General features: G+C 45.1%; 1 protein-coding gene across 1 annotated transcript; it reads right to left on the minus strand.

Annotated features, from left to right (window-relative positions):
- Positions 1–1555: 1555 nt before the first annotated feature.
- On the minus strand, positions 1556–21050 carry ETFBKMT (electron transfer flavoprotein subunit beta lysine methyltransferase). The gene is made up of 4 exons (XM_044990535.1): positions 20832–21050; positions 14423–14880; positions 7322–7452; positions 1556–3772 (listed from the first exon to the last, which is right to left on the minus strand). The coding sequence occupies exons 2-4, from the start codon at positions 14740–14742 to the stop codon at positions 3429–3431; spliced, it is 795 nt and encodes a 264-aa protein (XP_044846470.1). The 5' UTR covers positions 14743–14880; positions 20832–21050; the 3' UTR covers positions 1556–3428.
- Between the last annotated feature and the right edge of the window lie 1278 nt (positions 21051–22328).

Consider the following 22328-nt stretch of genomic DNA (forward strand, 5'->3'; position numbering starts at 1 on the left):
TTTGACATAACACATAGCATACTGCAGTCCACCATCCCATGCACGTGCTGCCTAGAGGGTTCCCGTGTCCAACCTACACTGCAGGGGCGCTCCTGTTAGGCATCATACATCAAACCCGACAGGCAAACGCACTTACCGCCTGGAGTGGCCGCGTCCGGCCGTTGGACTCCCCTCTGCTTCGTCCGCCCTGCTTCCGTGGCCTGTGGAGTTCTCTATAGAGGGGGCGCAGCCGTCCCGGCCGATTGAGGCGACCTGGAGCTCGAGCAAACCACAGCCCGAGGTGGCCACTCTCCTGGGTCGTCCTCGGCCGCCGGTCAAGCGCCCCCTACAGGGAGAGAAGTCCCGGCGGAGTCGCCATTTGTTAGCCAAATAGGCTCGTTCTCCCTGGAGCTTTCCCAATTACCCCAAGGAGGCACGGAAGGACAGGAGGACGGTTACCAGATTCTTTATTCAGTCAGCTGAGCGGGTGTCTTTCTCGGCTCGTGCCTGAGAAGGAGCACGTCATACAGGCAAAAAGCATGTCCTTTTATACCTACGACCAAACAATGTAGCGTGTCGAATTCTGCTGACCTATGCGTTCTTTAATTCTGCTAACCTATGCATTCTTTAAGTTTGTGTCTGGTAGAAATTAGGGGCCATCTACTCGCCTTCCCCCCCCCTTTCCCCCGCATTCCTTCTATTATGGTTCCCCTCTCTTCACATCCTCTCCCATGGGCAGGCACATCTGTTTAACTCATTCCCTTTATAGGTACACATCATACATATTCTGTGTCCATGTAACTTTAGACATGGATAGCTACTAGAAAAACAGGCAGGGAAAATGATAAATATACGAGCACATGTTAACCTAAGCATATATTTGGCCCTTTTGTCTAACAAACCCAGGGTTGTGAGCTCAATCCTTGAGCAGGCCATTTAGGAAACTGGGGTAAAAACCTGTCTGGGGATTAGTCCTGCTTTGAGCAGGGGGTTGGACTAGATGATCTCCTGAAGGCCCTTCCAACCATGATATTCTATGATTCTGATATATATATAAATGGCCTAACAGTCACCCTTGTCAATTTTGGGAAACTAGACATGTTAACCTAAGAAAGTCAAGGCTTAACAGTGATCACAGAAACATGGAAGTAACAATCAGAAATCAGTTCAGGCAAGATGTAACAGGTTTTGAGAATGAGCTAATTTGATCTTTCAGCTCTATTATTCACCATCAATCTCAAGCATTGAGGAACCTGGACCATCTCTCAGTTGGCATGCCAGGGATGAGGCTGGTCCTTTGTCTCTTACCACCAGTTCCCCAAGGAACTTCTGTAAGGGTGATACTATAGATACTCCCAGAATTGTACTGTTCCCTTTTGGTTCTGTGGTTTGGAACTTTGGTAACCTTTTCACTTATTTTAATAAAATAAGGCTGCTTTGTCTTCAGCGTGAGTGTTCTTGCCATAAACCCCAAGGGTCCTTACAAGATATAGAACGCAGTGTAGCCTGATTCTAGAAAAAGAACCTTATTATCTTCTGGTCAGATAAATTGGAGAGCTTATAACAATATACTAACCTCTAAAAATCAGACAATGTGGTCCTGGAACCTGCCCCTTCATCTCTGTCCAGAAGTTCCTGCCTCTGCAGGATCTATGCAAGGCAGCACTTGTATGCTGACAAAGCAATTCTTTTGACATAAGAATTTGCCAGCTCCTCACCAATAAGAGAGAGGGAAAATGTAAGTTCTTACCAGCTGCAGAATTATCACTTTAAATTTGGCAAACCCATACAGCTGCAGACTTCAAAGGCCCAATCTAGAAAGGCAGGAAGTTCTAGAAAGGAAAAGAGTTCCTAGGAAAGAAGTGCCATGCCATGATACAGTACGATTAAAAGGCACAGTTTATACAATGGTGGCTTGTCCTGGCAATGAGTGTTGGGCAACAAAGAAGAAATGTGAATGTTGAGAAGGATGAGTGGCGAAAACAAGAAAGGCCATGTGAGGAATGTATATGTAAGAGACATGCTCAAAGTAATATCCATAAATGAAAAAATGAGGGGGGTGCAGGCTCAGTAGGTTTTGTCATGAAAAGTGCAGCAGTGACAACTACATAGGTGAGAGAGTCCAAAATATCAAGACTGAAAGAAAAAGACAGAAGCCGACCCAAGAAGAAGTGGTGGCTGTCATAAAGGAAGTCTGGACAGCATGCAGTATGATACACGATATGGCACTGAACAGAGCACTTGAGAGGGAGAGGACTCATAAAGCAGACCCCATTTACCACAGGTCAATGGGAAAGTTCATTTAAAAGAGGAACACAATATACCAATGCTCCCAAGACATGGTGCTCCCACTTTTCTACTTTCACCCCAAGCGCAATCCAGAAGACAGATGTGTAACTAGCCCGGACTTCTCCCCAGCTTCTTTAGGATCCACTGCCATGCCCACAGTCTCTTTTGAGGCAGTTTTATTGACCAAACTTATACAAAACTCAAGCAAGCCCAATTCCTCAATTCACCCTGGGCTACAATCCCCAGGGGACTTTTCCCCTTTACAACTCAGGCTTTCACTGTCTCTCCTCCCAGGGCACTCTGGCAGTCCTGCTGCTTCCTGCAGCTTTTTTAGCTCTGACTCACCTAGTGTCACTCTTTCTCAGCCCAAGTACCTGCTTTCAAAGCCTAATATGGGCCAATCGATGCAGCACAGATGCACTGGTCTTAAAGGGCTAGCGCTACACTGTTTGTACATGTACATCACCAGGACTAAGCTATTTTTATTCTCGTGAATACATCCTAGTTGCAGGGGACACAGCTCACAAGAATGCTATATCCACCTGGATATGCATAACTGAATTACACACAGGAAGAAGATTTAAATCCCCCCCAGAGGAACTGCAGGCACATGCTGCTGGATAAAACTGTCACTTCTTGGGACAAAATAGCCTCATAATTAGCAAAGGAAATTTGTGAAGCAGCCAGATAGTTCAACACACTTATCTTCACCAGACATTGAAAACTAGATTCTTATCAACTGGTGCAGCAGTGAACAGGAACATTCTGTGGTAACCCACTAAGCTGCACGCCGCTACACTGAATTTCTGTGATCGTCTCCTGGTTTATCTTGATATTTTATTTGGTTACATCCTGTTCAGCCTTTGAACATGCACGCTTAGCTTCCATTGGCTTCAATGGGGCAGGGCAAGGGGCATCTGCACATCTGAGGGTGGAATATACCTATAAGGCTTCTCCCAAACTATGGGCCAGATTCTCAGCAGGAGTGAATTGTAACTGTGTGGACTTCAGTAGCCCTACAGTAGTTTGCACCAGCGGAGGATCTGCCCCATTTTCCAATGTTCCATTTTCATACTTTATAAACAGAGAATACATTTCTTTTTTTAAAGACCATACTTCTTCTAAATCCAGTGTTAGCAGCTTTTGGAGAAACGGAAATCTCAGGGCTGGTAACTCCAGACAATGCTTGAGGTTAATCCATTGTTTTCTTGCCTAGTGGATTCAGGAAGTGAATATTCTACCACTTTGTGCAATTGACTGTGAATGCGGTGGCCTAAGAACTGAGGCCTCCCGGGGTCACCAATTAGCACTTTAGTTCCATGAGTCCTGATGCATTTCCTCAACCAGTGATGAAGACGGTTTGCAAGTTGTTCATCATAAAACATATCCCCCAAAACAATGAGGTCCCAGTTGTCCAGCTCTGTATCAATGATGTTCTTAGTTAAAATAGGGAAGGGGTTCACATTGTTCAGCTCACAATTTAATACCATGGCCATTCCTGCAACTGAGAACAAGCACAAAGTACATGAGAAGTGATTTAGAATTCTATACTTAAATGCCATCTGTAGTGGTAAACTCTTCTAATATTTTCACAAATTCTTTGTTTGGATATTCTCTTAAATATCAGTGTTATTCTATTAGGTATCTATATAGCCTTCATTAAGGTAATAATTTAGTACCTCCCAATCACTGATGGATTTGATTTTCAGACCATCCCTGTTAGGCATTATCCCCATTTTACAGATTGGAACTGAAGCACAGCACAGATGAAGTGACTTGGCTGAAGTCACACAGGAAATCTGTGGCAGAGCCAAGAATTGAACCCACTAGTGCAAATCCCAGTTCAGTGCCTTTGCCACTAGACAATACTTCCTCCCTAGTCAACAGAGAATGTTAAGTAAATTAATAAGAATCAACCAAATGTAAAGGGTGCCAAAGGGAAAACAAGTAAAAATAACATGTAAATTGCTGTTAGCCACATAATCAGAAAATAATTATTAGAACATGTAAATATGGGACAAATCATTCTTGGTGTAACTTCCCAGAAGTCAGAGTTACCTCAGGAATGGAGACGGTATCAGTGTGGTTTATTCAAAAATAAAATCCATAAAATAAAGCTCATTAGTCTCTTTCCCTAAGTAAGGCAACTAAAACCACAGGCCAGTTGTCAAAATGGTGGATGTGCAACCCCTTAGAAAATGACCTCACTCACGTAAGTGCTGAAATATGGATAAAGTGCATAAAAGTTAGGAATCAGGAGCTAAATGCTCAAAGGTAACAGGGCCTAATTTCAGAGGATGGGTACTCAGATCAGTCCTTTAAGGTGTCTCAAATTGGGCACCCCAAAACTGAGACACTCAAAATCAATCACTTTGAAAATAAATCAAGCCTTAAAGTATAAACATGTAGTTCTACATTTCCTATGTAAAAAGTGTTAATTTTTAAATTCCTCTAGAAGCTGTGTGTGTTGGGGGGAGGAGGGGCATGTGTGTGTAATCTTGCTTTAACTAGATTACAAATCCAAAGCAGTGTAATCCAGCAGACTGAAGAGTGTGGGGAACGTTTTGGTAGTGATAATCAGCAGTCATCTTTCAAATATTAACTTGGATTATTTGCACATACTTTAGAAATCGAGTCTGGGTTTCTTTCACCTAAGTATGAAGAACAAATTGTTAAGGACGAGACTTATCCCATTCTAGAGGTGATAAGCTGTTTCAAAACAGATACAGAAAATATTTGATTAAGACAGTATAGAGATAAATAGTGAATAGACTGTTTTCAATAGAAATTGGAGAGAATAGATCTATTTCTTTACCAAAATGTATCAGCAAAGAAAGGTTCATAAATGCAAGTTAACCTATTGACTGACCACCTAGGTGAAGTCATTTAGCCGCTAACCAATGGTGTATACTGAGTGTGACACAGTATTGAGTTCAGATACAGGACTGCTGCTACATGGAAGCTGTGGTTAAAAAGCTGCATATCCAAGTTACCAAGGGAACGCAGACATTTAGGCAAGATCGCCAGAAAACAGAAGCAGAGACTTGCCAAGGTTTGTGAGGCAGGCAGGGAGGCTTTTTGGCAACTCTTATAAAAGAAATCACCATCCAAGTATCTGTCAGGTTTGAAGGTGACTCTGTGAGATAGCTGAAAAAATATATTAAGTCTGACATTTTTATTGTTACAAGAGGCCTTGAGCAAATTCACAGAGCCAGTTTTGCATCAAGTTTTAATGCTGCAGAAGATATTAAAGGCATCACCAGTTTTGATGTGATCCAGGCTGTTAATGACTTATACTTGTTAACCCATGACAGATGGTTGCAAGGGCCACTGTGAAAAAAGTGTGTGTGTGTGTGTGTGTGTGTGTGTGTGTGTGTGTGTGTGTGTGTGTGTGTGTGTGTGTGTGTGTGTGTGTGTGTGTGTGTGTGTGTAAAATTACTATGCACTTTCGGCCAGAGAACTCCAAGAGTTGTACAAACATTAAGCCTCATGGCACCACTCTGATAAATATTATCCCCATTTTTACATCGGGGAAACTGAGACACAGAGTAGTTAAGTGACTTGCCCAAGGTCAATGTGCAAGTCAATGCTAGTGCTGGAAATGGAACCAAGTTCTCCTGCTAATCCTATGGTCTATCACTAGACAGCCTTCCACTGCAGTCCAGTTGCTAGTGACTTGGTGCCCACAACACAAAAAGCACCACTAAAATTTGCAGGCTTGGCAGAGAGGTCAAGGCCTGATTCAGCAGAGAGACTAAACTACCCACTTCCCCTGGAGGGTCTTCCAAAACAGGAAGCCATCTTGCTAGGGACAGTACATTAGAAAATGTGCCCTCCCATTCATTTCAATGGGCATGATCACAGAATGAGGTACTACTTAGGCCATGTCTGCACTACCACTTATGTCAGCAAAACTTATGTCACTCAGGAGTGTGAATATTCCACCCCCTTGAATGACATAAATTACACCGGCATGAGTAGTAGTGTGCACAGTGCTATGTCAGTGGGAGAAGCTATCACCGCTCATTGGAGGTGAATTAATGATGCTGACGGGAGAGCTCTCAGCATAGAGCTCTACATGAGAGATCGGTACAGCTGTGCCGCTGTAAGATCTGTAGTGTTGACATGGCCATAGTCATGTGAGTAAGAATGACAGACTCTAATCCTTAATTTTTGCCAAAAGTGCTAGACCAGTGGTTCCCAACCTTTTTCGTCTAGCGGGCACCCGACGACGAGCCACTGAGGACCATGGCCAAGCATCCACCAAAATGCCACTGAGAAACGGCAACGTCAATAGGCGTCGCCGCTGAAATGCCGACAAGCATCATCATCCAGAGGCATCGCTGCCAAAAAGCAGCATTTCGGTGGCGACGCCTCTGGATGACGCTTCTTCTTGGTGGCATTTCAGCGGATGCTCGAACGCCAGACAGTACACGGGCACATATAGATGCCCTGGCGGGCACCATGGCACCCGTGGGCACCACGTTGGGGACCGCTGCGCTAGAGTGATAGTCAGGGTCTTTCCTATGGGGAGCCTGGGGTGGAAGTGATGTTACCAGAAGGGACCGACCGCACTGAGGGCAGGTAGGGGAGGCTGAGGGAGGTGGTGCCTCCCCCAAAAAACAGGCGTGGCCCTGTGTGCACTCCATCCCCCCAGGGCCCCTTTTTGGCAGCACTGCTGGGCTCCAGGGGGCTGGGGCCACGGCGCCCCACTGCCACGCGCTCTCCTCCTCCCAGTGCGCTCTCACTCTGGTGGAAGGGGCGGGGCTGGGGGAGGCGGTTCACCTGCCGCCTATGTGGCGCCAGCCAATCACACCAACCGCAGGCCCCCAAAGCATGGGGCCTGGAGCAGTCTCCCCCATTCGCTATCCCCTAGGGATAGCTCTGCTGATAGTGCTGTAAACTGAAGCACTGGGCAGGACCTGTGTAACTTTTTTGCTTCCTTCTAATTTTATTTGAAACCATGAATTTCTCCAAACAACTGAAAGAAAAGCTACTCCTCAAATGTGCTTGAAAAATGGCCTTTTGCAGGGCTTGGAAAGAAGCATCTTACTGGGGTCGATGTCATTAGCCTGGACCTGGGATGCACCGCTCATCACAGCAGCGATTGCTGTTGCTCCACATCCACTTCCGAGATCTAGTACTGATCCCATTCTGACGGCATCCGGGGTATCTAAGATATACCTGAGTATAAAATGAAAACTGTGTGAGCGTCCACTTCATAGATGTAATGATACATGATATTAATTCAGAAGATATTCCATGTATGCCCTTGCACATAGTCTCTCATGCAAACCAGCGTGTCTGTGCTAATACCAAAAACCACCAGAGGGTGCACGCAGTGAGATAATAGCAACAAGCTACAGCCTTCGTTTCAATCAATCAGATCATTCTCTCTTTTTAAAACATGGAATGAATGGGTTAAAACTGGATGGTGGCTATGAAGCTTGACACTAAAAGCAGGAAATGGAACAACTGTAATTGATAGTAGTGAAATTACAGTTACAACGATCAGTACAAATATGAACGTTTTAACAGCAAGGTCTGGATAGTTTGATGCAGCACTCAGCCTCCGAGATGCAAGTTCTGTAACTGAAAAGCAACTCACTCACTCATGTCTTGCCACATGATTTATCTGACAACTTGCAACAAGAGCTCCTTTTCTGGTTTTTAAGAGCCACATGCTCATATTCCACTGAAATACGACACAGACAGGAGTAACTGGAAAAATAAGACTAACAAGGAATGTGAGATTATGCTAGGCACCATGACAGCCAGAACCATCCTGCTGTGAAGAATCAGCAAACAAACAAATACCTCTAACCTGGAACTGAGGAGGAAAATCCTAAAGACTATATAAGAGCTAGGTATTATTATTAAATACAGTGTGTAATTTGCTCCCCTATGTGCGGGGGGTGGGATGAAAGTTGTCCTAGCTTCATAGGAGCTATGACAATATACACCAGGTGAGAATCTTCCCCATAGGTTTCTTCAAACTATTCTGCCATGGGGATGGGGTTTACCAATCATCCTTCCCTTATTCCATACAGTGGGCAGGCAGCATAACCCTCCTAATGTGCAGATGTTCTGAGATCCACAGGGATATTCTGTAGATCAGAGGGCACCAACAAAAAAGGGACTGGAATTTACCGTATTTTTCCTTGTATAAGACGCCCCCAACTTTTCTAACCCCAAATTCAGGTTTTTTGTTTTGTTTTGTTTTCTTTGCCGCTCCAGCCGCGCTTCAGCTGTCCCCCCCCCCCCGACTTTGCCGCTCAGGCACAGGAAGAGAACGCCGACGTAGGGGTAGAGGGGCCGAGGAGGGCCATGCGCCCCGGCTGGTCTCCGGCGGCGGCCCTGCCCGGCTCCTGCCGCATCCCTCCCCGGCCGCGCGACTCCTGCCCTGGCCCCGCGTCCCCGGCCGCCCGGCTCCCCGCGTCCCTGGCCGCGCGACTCCTGCCCTGGCCCCGCGTCCCTGGCCGCCCGGCTCCCCGCGTCCCTGGCCGCGCGACTCCGCCCCTGGCCCCGCGTCCCCGGCCGCCCGGCGCCCCGCATTCCCCGACCCCCCGGCTCCCCAGCCCCCCGGCCCCAGCCGCCCAGCTCCCCGCGTCCCCAGCCGCCCGCTCACCGGCCGCCCAGCCCTGCGTCCCCAGCCGCCGGCCCCCCGGCCCCGGCTCCCCGCGTCCCCGACCCACCGTGTCCCCAGCCGCCCGCTCCCCGGCTCCCCAGCCCCGCATCCCCAGCCGCCCGCTCCCCGGCTCCCCAGCCCCGCATCCCCAGCCGCCCGGCTCCCCGTGTCCCCGGCCGCCCGGCTCCCCGCGTCCCCGACCCACCGCGTCCCCAGCCGCCCGGCTCCCCGCGTCCCCAGCCGCCCGGCTCCCCAGCTCCCCGCTTCACCGGCTGCCCGCCCGGCCCCGCTTACCCGGCCCCGCTTCACCGGCTGCCCGCCCGGCCCCGCTTACCCGGCCCCGCTTCGCCGGCCGCCCGCCCGGCCCCGCTTACCCAGTCCCACTTCACCTGCCGCCTGGCCCCGCTTACCCGGTCCCGCTTTGCCGGCCACCCGGCCCCGCTTACCCGGTCCCGCTTTGCCGGCCACCCGGCCCCGCTTACCCGGTCCCGCTTCCCTGGCCGCCCAGCCCCGCTTACCCGTCCCCGCTTCTTTGGCTGCCCAGCTCCGGGTCCCCGTCCACGGCCGCCCAGTCCCGCTTTGCCGGATCCAGCCACGTGCAGGCAGCACGGTAAGGGGGCAGGGAGGGGGTGTTGGAGAGAGGGCAGGGGAGTTCAGGGGTGGGGGGGTGGATAGGGGTTGGGGGGGTCAGAAGGCAGGGAACAGGGGGCTTACTTCCGTGTATAAGACTACCCTCAATTTTTAGTCTAAGGATTTTAGGAAAAAGTATAGTCTTATACACGGAAAAATACGGTATGTGGTGGCCCAGTAGCACTATTGCCTGGCACCCTGGGCCGGATTAACCCATGGGCTAAGAAGGCTATAGCCTTAGGCCCTCCTAGTTTTAGGCCCTACTTTAGGTCCTAATTTTTAGGCTCTCCATTCCATATTGAAGTAACAGCTGAGCAATGGTAGCAGGGCCATCGGAAATTTTTTCTCATTCAATATTGCTCCGTACAAATTAATCTATCAAGATTGTGAATTCAATTTATGGTGGTTGTGATTTTGTCTTTGTGGGCTAAGCAAGTGTTTATGGGCCCAAGCAATATTGAACTTTGTACACAGTAGGCCTACACTGGACAATAGAAACCATGTCGAAGAAAGGAGGATGGCAGAAATTGAAGGAGGGCAAAGAAAGACGGCAAAGACAAGATGTAGCACTGAAAGGTATTCCTTCGCTCCTAACGTTTTTCCTCCTACTAAGTCTGGTGGTGAGGAAATCCAGGAGAATACCAGTCCAAGTGAACCTGCTGGGCCTGCGCTTGATGAAAAGGAGCAGCCTCCTGTGACTTCTCTAGCTGCAGTGTCTCTCAAGACTTTCCTAGTGATAGTAATACAAAAAGAACCGGAGTTCTTGTGGCACCTTAGAGACTAACAAAAGCTTTCGTGGGCTACAAATATGCTCAAATAAATTTGTTAGTCTCTGAGGTGCCACAAGTACTCCTGTTCTTTTTGCTGATACAGGCTAACGTGGCTGCTACTCTGAAACCTAATACAAAAATATCCTTCTCCAGCCATCCGGGCGTGTGGGACATGACTTCTCAAGATATCATTGTGTATTGGACTGAGAAGGGCTCACAGAAATGCCAGAATCTAGATACTGACTTGTCACTGACAAAGAGAGAGTACACCAATGAGAATCGTTATCTGACCAAATCAATGTTTGAATATGTGAAGCCTAACAAACAGATTGGCGAGCGAGAATGGCTCATCTATTTGCCTTCTAAGAAGAAAGTGTACTGTTTTTATTGCGGTCTGTTTTCTGATACCAAAAAGTGAGGAATGTTCTGCAAAGGCTTCAGTGGTTGGAAGAATACTGCATACATTACCAATCATGCAATGAGTGAGCAGCATACATTGTCAGCAGCTACCATGCCCAAAAGGAAGTTAGCGGCAGAATTGATACCCAAATGGAAAACCAGTTTTTGGAAGCTCATGCTTATTGGAAGAACATTCTCAGATGTGTCATTGAAACCATAATTTTTCTTGCAGAGCGTGGTCTGCCATTCCATGGCTCAGATGAGACTGCTGGATTGAAACACAATGGCAATTACCTTGGTGTTCTAGAGCTAATTGCTAAGTTCAACCTTTCTTTGCTCAGTACATTAATGAAGATGCAAATTGTGGAAAAGACCATGCATCATATTTATCAAAGACATTGCGATGAATTCATTGCACTGCTGGCAAAGAAGATTCTATCAGCCATTGTAGATGAGATCAAAGATGTGGGATATTTTTCAGTGTCTGTTGACTCAGCACCAGATATGTCACATGTAGATCAGCTGACTGTCATCTTGCGTTATGTGCTACCCGGCGGACCAGTTGAGCTTTTCATGACCTTCATAAACATCACTGGCTACACAGGGGAGAAACTTGCTCAAATACCTAGTCAATTTCCTCACCGAAAATGGGATTGACATCAGCAGTTGTCGTGGCCAAAGCTATGACAATGCAAGTAATATGAGTGGCAAATATTTAGGGATGCAGGCAAAGATAAAAGAGCACAATGCTTTTGTTGATTATATAGCATGTGCTGCTCACCCACTCAGCCTTGTTGGCCAGTCTGCCATGGATTGTTGTGTTGAAGTGGTTTCTTTTTTTGGATTTGTCCAAGAATTGTACAATTTTTTTCTCTGCATCAACCGTCGTTGGATGATTCTTAGAGATTCACTACCAAAGGGATGCCCAGTGCCCAAATCACTCTCAGGGACATGGTGGAGTGCCAATGCTGAAGCTGTGAATGCAGTTGTTCTGGGATACCCCAACATCCTTGAAGTGCTAGAGAGCATCAAGGATGATGAATCTCAAAAATCAGCAACAAGAAAAGATGCGAAGATCCTGAGTGATGCAATGCACACTTTGGAAACTGGTATTTTGTGTGAGGTCTGGAATGATATACTTCAGCCATTCAGCAGGTGCAGTCTAAGCTTGCAAAGTGCTCAAATTGACCTTTCCACTCCTGTAAACCTAGTGAGGAGTCTTGGAACTGTTCTTCAACAAATGCGGGATAGTTTTAATGAGTATGAAATTCAGGGGGCTGCAAGGACTGCTAATGAGGAGTGTAAGTCAGCCAAATGCTGCAAAAGACAGAAGACATACGATGATGCAACTGCCCACTCATTCAGTGACAAGGAGGCCTTCAGAGCCAATACCTTCATCACAATCATCGACAAACTGAAGAGTGCACTAGAACATCAGATCGAGGCTTACAAAAATATTGACAAAAACTTGTCACTGACAATTGACAGTGTACTGACAATTTTTTTTGCCTAACATTTCAAGTTCCGAAGTCAGTGAAGGTATCAAGTGTCTGTGTCAGAAGTACCCAGATGATCTTCCCATAGATTTTACTAATTTATTGAATTCGCATCACTCTCGGATATATAGAGAAAAGATGATGAAAGCAAATCTATTTGGATGTACCGAATTGTCACTGAATCCAATATGATAGAATGTTTCCTAAATGTTGAAAATGAATTACGGCTGTATGTGTCACTAATTATCACTAACTGTAGTGAAGAACGTTCCTTCTCTCTTCTAACCAGGGTCAAAAATGTCCTCCGATCCACCATGACTCAAGAGCATCTCAGTGCTTTGTCCCTCTTGAGCATTGAGAATGAAATTGTCAGGTCTTTGAATTACAATGACATCATTCATGACTTTGCCACAGCTAAAGCTAGGGGGAAAAATTGTTTGTTTGAATAAATGAGTGTCGTGAGAGTAGAATAAACTTGTTAATTTTACATAAATAAATAATATGTAAATACGTATGTAGATAAATGTTTGACGACTTCATAATTGTTTTTGCAATATGCAGTTCATATTTAGGCCCTTCCCTCCCATTAGCCTTAGGCCTCTCATAATCTTAATCCAGCCCTGCTGGCACCCTTTCCCCTATGGCAGCCTTGCTCTCTCTCAGATGAACCCATAACTTATATATGGAGGGGATTCATAGAAAAGGAGGAGCATGCAGCAGAATCCTGCTTGGCTCTGAAGTAATGCAAGTAGAGAGGGTGATTGTGCCCAGAATATTTTTAAGTACCTTGATTCCAACTCAGTGTTTCTCAGATTTGCTGTTATATTGATGTTCGCTTCAGAAGTTCAAAAAAGAGTTGGGGCTTAAATGCCCAGCATGGAAATAGATTGCCTTAGTGCTGGAGCCAGTTGTCTGCAAGGCTAGGTTAATAAGGTATCTCAGGTTACATTGTGAAGGGTACTCTGAAACTTTGTCAGAAGCGAGCTTAGATGTTGTGGAAAATAGTAATTGTGGAAAGAGCATTTTTTCCCCTATGCACCATCCATTTTTCACTTTTTCAGATTATGCAATTAATTACTGAAGTTCTCGAGTCAGCAAAACAGCAAATAGTTGTTAAATTGGCTGGTGAAATGCCAGAGAATTAACTAATGTTGCTAACCGCATGGTTAGTTGGAAAAGGCACCATTTGATAACAAAACATGGAGATGAGATTAGCTGCAGTACCTAATTGACTTACTGTTTTTAGCAGCACTTTAATTGTGCTGAATGTCAGTTTAATCAACTTTCATAATTTAGCTGTGAGACTTCTTTTTTCCAACTTAAAAAGCCTCTGATTTTTGCTTTTTTGAAGTAAAAAATAAATAAAATGACAAAAATTAAAAATATTAAACCCCCAAACCAACCCCAAATCAAATCTTTCCCTTTTAACTCAATGAGAGATGGCTGAAGGTTGGCTGTTTGCAGTAATGACTCATGACTTTTTATGTTGTTAGGTATGAGAAGATACTTCTGGGTGATGTAAGAACATCAACAGCCCCTGGGAATCAGAGATAGCATCTGCATTTTGACAGCATACTGTCAGAAACAAAATATGGCACACAGTTTGTAAACGAGTGCAACACTGTCAGATGACTATAAAAGAATCCTATGTACATCTTCACCCCCTTTTTTAGGATTTTAGAACCAATCTGGATATAGGTTAGGCCTTGTTTACACTCAAAGGTTGCACCAGCAGAATTCTACCTTTTTCAGTGGACACAGATTTGCTTCCATGAACATGTTTGTCTCCTCCTGGAATAACCCTGAGTTATTGTGAACTAAGTATTCCCCTCTTGAAGTGACACTAAATGATGTGATTATATACCCTGCAATATTTTTGTGGAAAATGCAAAACTTTCCCACGCATCCAAATTCAGTCCTGGTGTAAACACATGCTACTCCATTGAAGTCAACAGAGTTAACAGCCAACAGTTATTCTACATACAGCAGCTGCATGGACTTCATAGTCATCAGCAGACATAGTACTTGGGATATAGTACTTCTATTCCAAAGCCACAGGCTTCTATCACTTGAGCTAAAGGAGAATCTGTGTTAGGTGTAGTTGTGCTAGGGCTTATATACTCCTTTGGCTGCAGCCACTAGAGTGCAGTACTATCACAAGCAAATCTGGTATTCTATGCAGCAGGGGGTGATAGTACATATTTACTCTAGTCGGTCACTATGCACTGTACCTGGATAGGGCTTGGCCTCCTGGCCAGTAGATTGCCCAGAAGGGGTCGCCATAGGGCCACAAGTCAGCTCTTTCCTGCCAGAATCTGCAGCGAGGTGTCAGAAGTCGCAGTCGTATCTCTGGTGTGAGGTGCCCGCTGCTACTGACTTCAGTGTTCTCCTCCAGAAACGCTCTCATCTCAGGATCCAGGAAGCTTCCTGGAGTCCTGTGATAGCAGCATCTCCATATCAAAGAGGTGCTTCTGTTACTGCTCCTTGAAGCTTCTGTGAGGACAGCCCTACTGCCAAAGCCTATAAACCACTTCAAGCAGCAGAACACCATGCCTCCCTGTTGGTAAAATCCTTTCTGATCTGAATTCAAACCAGCTGCACAGCAAAGGTTTATCTTGTAAGTGTGTGGGGAGACGTGTTTGAAACCAACTCAGAAGCGGTTTCGTTTTGTAGCAATGGATGGCAATTCCTGAAAGCAAGAGCAACGTATTAATGATAAAATATCTATTTCAAGGTTAACAACCATCAATGCTGTAAGAGGCAGCAGCTGGATGGGAGTTGCTGTATGTTGATGAAAGGTCTCAAGTTTATCAGGCTCATATTTCCCCAGGTCACAGGTCTACAATGTAGTTCCAGAAAAGGCAAATCCTACACTGGGATGGAGAAACTTGGAGGATAGTGGGGTGGGGAAAGGGGTGTGGGGGGTTTGGATGGGAAGCAACAGTTCATGTGGCAGCTCATTACTCTAGTTCTGTTATGGCAGGAGGAGATAAAGTCAACCCAATGGGCCAAACCATGGATCCACTAAAGTCCATGGCAAAACTCTTACTGACTTCAGTATGACTAAGAAGTGGCCCTAAGGAAACATAAACACGCACTGTGCATAAATTACACCACATACTGTTACTGCTGGGCTTGCCATTTAGATGGATTTGATTTCTAATTTCAACTTTAGACCTTGGATGGCAACTGGTACAGGCATGTGAGTTGTGTCTCTAAATCTAAGGCCAGGTCTATGCTACAAACTTTTACTGGCATAGCTACGTCAGGAAGGGGTGTGAAGGTATAATCTCTGACCGACACAGCTGTGCCGGCAAAAGTGTAGATGCAGTTATACCAGTAAAACTGTGAAAAGAAGAGGCGTACTTGTGGCACCTAAGAGACTAGGTGCCACAAGTATTCCTGTTCTTTTTGCAGATACAGACTAACACGGCTGCTACTCGGAAACCAGTAAAACTGTGGTTTTGCCAGCATAGCTTATTTTACTTGGAGGGTGCAAGTGGGGGATCTGTGTCCAGTACAGTATGCTAGAGTAGCTATACTGGCCGAGTGCTCTTAGCATTGACCTGGTCTAAGGGCTTGGCTACACTTACACTTCAAAGCGCTAAGTGTAGTCAAAGCGCCAGCGCTGGGAGAAAGCTCTCCCAGCGCTGTCCGTACTCCACCTTCCTGTGGGGAATAACGGACAGCGCTGGGGCTTTGACTACACTGGCGCTTTGTAGTGCCGCAATTTGCAGCGCTGCAGAGGGTGTGTTTTCACACCCTGCTGCAGCGCTGCAAATTTGTAAGTGTAGCCAAGGCCTTAGCCTCAGCTACTAATCTCACATTCTGCAGCAGGTATTTCCATTGGGAAGGAGAGAAGCAAAGACAAAGCGGAGGATGACACAGAGAGTGAACATTAAATGGCACCTTTGCCTGAAAAGGTTTGGGGAAGGGTATTACTTTTAATTGTGCTCTACTGTGCCTTTGGATACTTAAAATAAAACCCATGACAGTGGTGGTAGTGTTCAAGGGAATGAGCCATTAAAGTCAACAAGTCAGGGAACTGCATATGGGGAAGTGTCTCAAACACTTCCAAGGACATACAATGCCAGCGGTTGAATTGAGATTTGAAGATTAAATACACACAGTTTTTAGCATCTGCCTTCCTGCTCCCCACAGATAAACACAACAGCAGGATGTTCACACTTAGTGCTTTCCAGTGAATGTTTAATCTAAGCAATTATGCACAGGCATAGCAGAGAGCCCTCCTTGTTGTTAAATGTGGCCTGAACTTTAAAGTGGCTATAGAAATGCTAATTAAAGGTCCAATGGCTGCTTTGAATTTCTTTAAGATATTTATATTGCAGTACTTAACTATCTGCTCTCTAGGGGTGAGTAAGAAGTATTCCCTGGCAAGCGGGAGGCATTAAACCATCAATTTCTGGGGACTTTAAGCTTTCCCTAAAACAAGACCGGGTGCCAGCCACATGTGAGCTATAGTGCAGTCTGCAAAGGGAGGGCTTCCGCACCTGTGCTGAGGCTCACAGCTTTACCACGCAGTAGCAGAGTGCAATTAACAACACTGGGCAGCTTCATTGCTGCCACTCAAAACACGGTGGGCAGCAACAAAACTGCCATGACTCCAGTCAATTTCACAGTGCTCCTGGGGGGGGACAGAAATGAGCTACTCACTGGGAGGAGGACCCTAACAAAGAGGCTGTGGCTCCAATTCATTGATGCCCCACAACCACCTTACACCAGCTCTGCCAGCAAAGTGGCCAAAAAGCTGCCTTGCTGTCCCCTATGGAATTTCTCCAATGTAGAGGAAGTCCCTGGCAGGCATGGAATAGGCATTAATTGACCAAAAATGTACCTGTAGGGCATGAATATGCATTTCTTGTGCACCCAGAACACTAACTGGGCCAAGGGGTGCCACTGGAGTGCAGGGCTAGGCCCTTAGTGCATCCTAATGCATGCCTTAAGCTTTTGTAACCTTTTGTCAAAATCAAATCTGAAAACTAATGAGAGCAATGACTAAGCTGTTATCACTTAGCTCACACCTCTGCTGACAATTTGTGCTGCCTTTGAAGTTGATGGAAATATAAGGTCTCTCTTTCCTCTAATTTTTGTCATTCAAGAAGAGCTCTATTATTGACTCTCCTGTGGATTTTGATGTAAATGTTGCTTAAAATCCTGCACTGAGTGGGCTGTCAAACTGTGGGAACAATCTGAATGAGCAAGACATTTAAAATCTCTTAATTTTAAAACTATCAGTGTAACACAGGCCAAAAGTTTAATCATTAAAGGTTTCAGAGTAGCAGTTTAATCATTAAAGGGACACTGTTAACTTAAACATCACACTCCTAAAATATGTTATACACAGTATTGCAAGTCACAGCTAATATTATTACAAGTGGGATGACCTGGGTAACTATAGGCCAGTGTAAAGGAAAATTAAGTAGACCTAAACACATTTGCAACAGCCAATCTTGCTTAACGTAACTGCAATAACTAGTGTTAGGAAAGCCGTTAACCGCAAAAGAACAACCTGTGAATAACAGGAAAAGCTTGTTTATCTGTATTCCTAACAAGGGGAAATATTAATAAGGAAGTATGTGTAACTAAATGTGGTTTTGATCTATATAAGCTTCAGTGTTCACTTTTTCGGGAGAGCAGCCAGACTGGCATTAAATATAAAATCACTGCTGATAAAATTTGCAGATGACACAAAATTGAGTGGCGCGCTAAATGACGACAACAGGACAATAATACAGAGCCATCTGGATCACTTGATAACCTGGGTCCATTCAAATAAAGTATGCTTTAATACAGTCAATGCAAAGTTATATATCTAGGAACAAGGAATGCAGGCGATGCCTACAGAATGGGGGACCTTGTCCTGGAAAGCAGTAACTCTGAGAAGGATTATTATGGGATAGTAGTGGACAAGCCACTGAACATGAATGAGAAGCTATGGCAAAAACAGCTAATGTGTTCCTCAGATGTATACATAGGGGAGTACCAGTATTGCCAACCCCAAATGGTCCAATATCATGAGTCAGGCTCACCAAAAATCATGAGACTGGCTTTAAAATAATGAGATTATGTAACAATAATAGATTTGATGTTCTTTTTATTTGCCTTCTGTTTTTTGAGCCCTTAGGATGCAGTGCACCGGGGTCACGTTTTGAAGCTTTCTCCATAGCCACGAGGGCTAGAAATGTCCTTTTTCTTTAAGAATGAAGGCTGAAATCATCACATGTCCACTTGAACCCAGGAGCTGGGGCTTTAAGGAAAACAATTACTATCATGAGACCCATGACAAAATCATGGGAGTTGGCAACACTGGCCAGTACTGAGATCTAGGGAGGTAACTTTACCTCAGTATAGACAAGGAAGTAGTGAGGAGTAGGAAAGTGATTTTACTTCTGTATACAGCAGGGGCGGGCAAACTTTTTGGCCTGAGGGCCACATCGGGTTTCAGAAATTGTATGGAGGGCTGGTTAGGGGAGGGGGTCGTGGCCTGACCCCCACCTCCTATCTGCCCCCCGCCAGGACTTCTGCCCCATCCACCCCCCCCCCCGTTCCCTGACCGCCTCGGGACCCCTACCCCATCCACACACTCGTCTCCCTGTCCCCTGACTGCCCCTGGGCCCCTGCCGCCCCATTCAACCTCTCCTCTCATTCCTGATTGTCCCCAGAACCCCTCTCCTGCCTGCCCCTTGCCACTCCATCCAACCCCCCCTCCTTCCTGACTGCCCCCCAGGACTCCTACCCCCATTCAACCCCCTCTGCCCCCTCCAACTGCCCCGAGCCCTATCCACACCCCTACTCCCAATCACCACCCCGAACTCCCCTGCCCTCTATCCAACCCCCCTTCCCCACTCCCTTACCATGCTGCCTGGAGCACTGGTGCCTGGCGGCGCTATAGCTGGGCCATGCCGCTGCCACCATGCAGCACAGAGTCCCGGTCAAGCTGGACTCTGCAGCTGCGCTGCCCCAGGAGCTCACAGCCTCGCTGCCCAGAACATTGCGCCGGCGGCGGAGTGAGCGAGCTGAGGCTGCGGGAGAGGGATAGAAGGGGAGGGACCAGGGGCTAGCCTCCCGGCCCAGGAGCTCAGGGGCCAGACAGGATGGGCCATAGTTTGCCCACCCCGGTGTACAGCGTAAGTGAGATGCATACTGTGTACATGTCCAGTGTTCACATTTTAAAAAGAAGGTAACAAAATTGAAGAAGATTCTGAAAAGAGCTGCAAAAATGGTTTGGGGGCTACAGATTTAAATAACCCAATCCGTTAAGAATATCAAAAAGAAGATTGAGGAGTTGATTACAGTGTATAAGTATCTTCCTGGGGAGAAAATGCCAGGTACCAAATCAAGAGGAGAAAGACATAACAAAAACCAGTGGCTGGAAGCTGAAGCCAGGCAGATTCAAATGAGAAATTAGACACATATTTTTAATAGTATCAGAGGGGTAGCCATGTTAGTCTGGATCTGTAAAAGCGGCAAAGAGTCCTGTGGCACCTTATAGACTAACAGACGTATTGCAGCATGAGCTTTCGTGGGTGAATACCCACTTCGTCGGATGCATGTAGTGGAAATTTCCAGAGGCAAGTATAAATATGCAAGCAAGAATCAGGCTAGAGATAACCTAATTTATCCACTACATGCATCCGACGAAGTGGGTATTCACCCACGAAAGCTCATGCTGCAATACGTCTGTTAGTCTATAGTGTGTGTGATTAACCACTGGAACTAACTACCAAGGGAAGTGGTGTATCCTCCATCTCTTGATGTCTTCAGACCAAGACTGGATGCCCTCTTGGAAGATATTTAGTCAAACATAACTTAAGCTTTAGTCAGACACAAGTTATTGGGCTCAGGATAAGGGTAACTGGGTGAAAGTTAACGGCTCATATACTGGAGGTCAGACTACATGACAGTATGGTCCCTTCTGGCTCTAAACTCTATGAATCTATGAAGCTAAGAGACATTTCAGAACTATGGGAAATTCTGTGGTTTGTGTTGTACAGATGGTCAGACTCACTAGATGATCTAATGGTCACTTCTGTCTTTAAAATCTTTGAATCTATCAAAAGAGGGGTGGAATTTTCAGTTTGCTTGTACAGTGCATTTGATAGCACTTTGTTTTATGGTCAGTTTCATGACTTTCCCTGTTTAGTCAGTTTTCCTAGTTGTATGGGTTTTTCCTACAGCAACAGGAGAGGAAAAAATCTGTTTTTAAAAATAAATGTGAGTGTAAAAATACATATACCTGCATTTGAGTCCTTCTGTGAGTGTAGCACTACCCTTTTATTTATTTATTTATTTTTAGATTTCAAATTAATTGTGTCCTTTGGATAAAATTAATCCAAACATAAGGGATTCTTAAAACGGCCTTAAAATTAATCCAAAAGAGTGAGACTTGCCAGGTCTGCATCACTGACCATGTACCTCTCTTCCCAGCCGCTCTTAAAAACCTCATGGCTTCAGCCTGCTGCTCAGAATATCTTTGTACAATGTTCTAACAATTCCATCCCTGCCTTCGTTGGCCAGGGGAGCAGTGACTGAGCTAGGAAACGCCGTCTTTGTTAGGAAAGTGCTGCTAACGCTACTGCAGAAAAGATTTTAACTTTTAATCTTTTTTTAAAAACCTACCTTGTTTATTACTGTGACAGCTTAACCTGGAGTCTGTCTGCACAATGCATTTGTCCTTCTCCGTTATTTTTTTTTGCAATTTGTGTTGTTGCCGAGAGAGCAAATGCCATTTGCCTGGCTTCTGTTTCCTGTTTCACGTGCACCAGCACGGTGAGATCATCAGGCTCGTGATCTGCTCTGGAAGCCCCGTGCATGCTTTTTCCTTTACATCCCTTAAAGGGGGCAGTGTTTGATATAGTAGGACTGCTGCTGGATTTGCTTTGAGATGCCAGTGAAAAATCCTGCGATGGCAGGGAGACAGCTCAGACAGGCCTCTTGCCATCTCTAAATGTCTGCGATTCTTGGTGAGGTTAGATTGGGATTATATATAGGAATAGTCTGGCTAAAAATCATCTTTTTTTAAGAAGCCAAATGTTCTTCCTTATGTGAAAGAGAGCAACTCAGATTACAAAATCAGAAACAATCCTTGCAGTCTAATTTACTTTTCACTCCTTACACGGATTGTTCACTCTTTGTGTTTCTCTCAGCCAGGACATTGAAAATAAACTAGTCAGTTTCATTTTCAGGTTCTCATGCCCTAGCACAATGGTGCAATGTCTGAGGTGCCCATGTTTTGTTGGTTTTTTGAGACTGAAATTCTTAGAATTCCATGGCCGTTCATACTTACTGACAATAAGTATTTCCCACACTGGTCTTCTAATTGGTTTTTAGTTCTGCATTTGAAAGTAAAGAACAAAATGAAACAAAAATAATTAGTGTGATCCAATTTATAGTTGATATGTTCCTGTAGGGGAAAAAACATCAATTATTAGTTTTATCAGTTATGTGGAAGAAATTCAAGATGTTAGATAAAAACAGTGATAGAATTTTGTAACTGAAAACCATATTATTTTGAGATTGTTTTTGCTATGTGAATATTGGCTTCTAGGAAGTAAAACCCTAAAGCTCCAATCCTGCACTCACTACAACAGAACTACTCACAGGGTGAAAACCTCGCCCCATCAAAGTTATTGGGGGTTTTGCCATTGACTTGGGGGGTGGGGGTGGTGCAGGATTTCAACCACACTGCATCAAATTAAGCATGTGAATGAATCTTTATAAGATCAGGGCCTGACTCTTCAATATGGCTGGTACAGGCTTCAATCACACTGTCATTGACTGTAATAGGAGTTATCCATCTAAATTCTATCAAACTCTGAAAGAGGAGTGGAAAGTGTAACCTAAATTAATGCATATGAAATATCTCATTGTTTAATGATACTGTATTTATTTTTGTTGCTATTACTATGTTCTTGTGTATTATAAGATATCTATATTCATAAAACTCAAACTCATCAGCACCAAATTCAATAAAATATAGTATCATTTTCTTAAAAATCTGACTATCTGTCATACAGATATGAGATGAAACTTCTAGAATGGACCTAACATAAAAAAAAATTTGAAAAAACTCTTGCAAACTGGGGTAAACTAACCCTACATTTAAAAACGGAAATA

This window comes from Mauremys mutica, chromosome 1 (genome assembly GCF_020497125.1).
Source record: "Mauremys mutica isolate MM-2020 ecotype Southern chromosome 1, ASM2049712v1, whole genome shotgun sequence".
Taxonomy (NCBI): domain Eukaryota; kingdom Metazoa; phylum Chordata; order Testudines; family Geoemydidae; genus Mauremys; species Mauremys mutica.

Coding starts and splice junctions, on each gene's coding strand:
- ETFBKMT (XM_044990535.1), bottom strand. CDS start 14,742: ATGGTGTTCTGCTGCTTGAAGTGGTTTATAGGCTTTGGCAGTAGGGCT. Junction 7,453..14,422: donor GGAGGCCAAGCCCTATCCAG/GTACAGTGCATA, acceptor TTTTATACTCAG/GTATATCTTAGATACCCCGG. Junction 3,773..7,321: donor GGCTAATGACATCGACCCCA/GTAAGATGCTTC, acceptor GCTTGTTCTCAG/TTGCAGGAATGGCCATGGTA.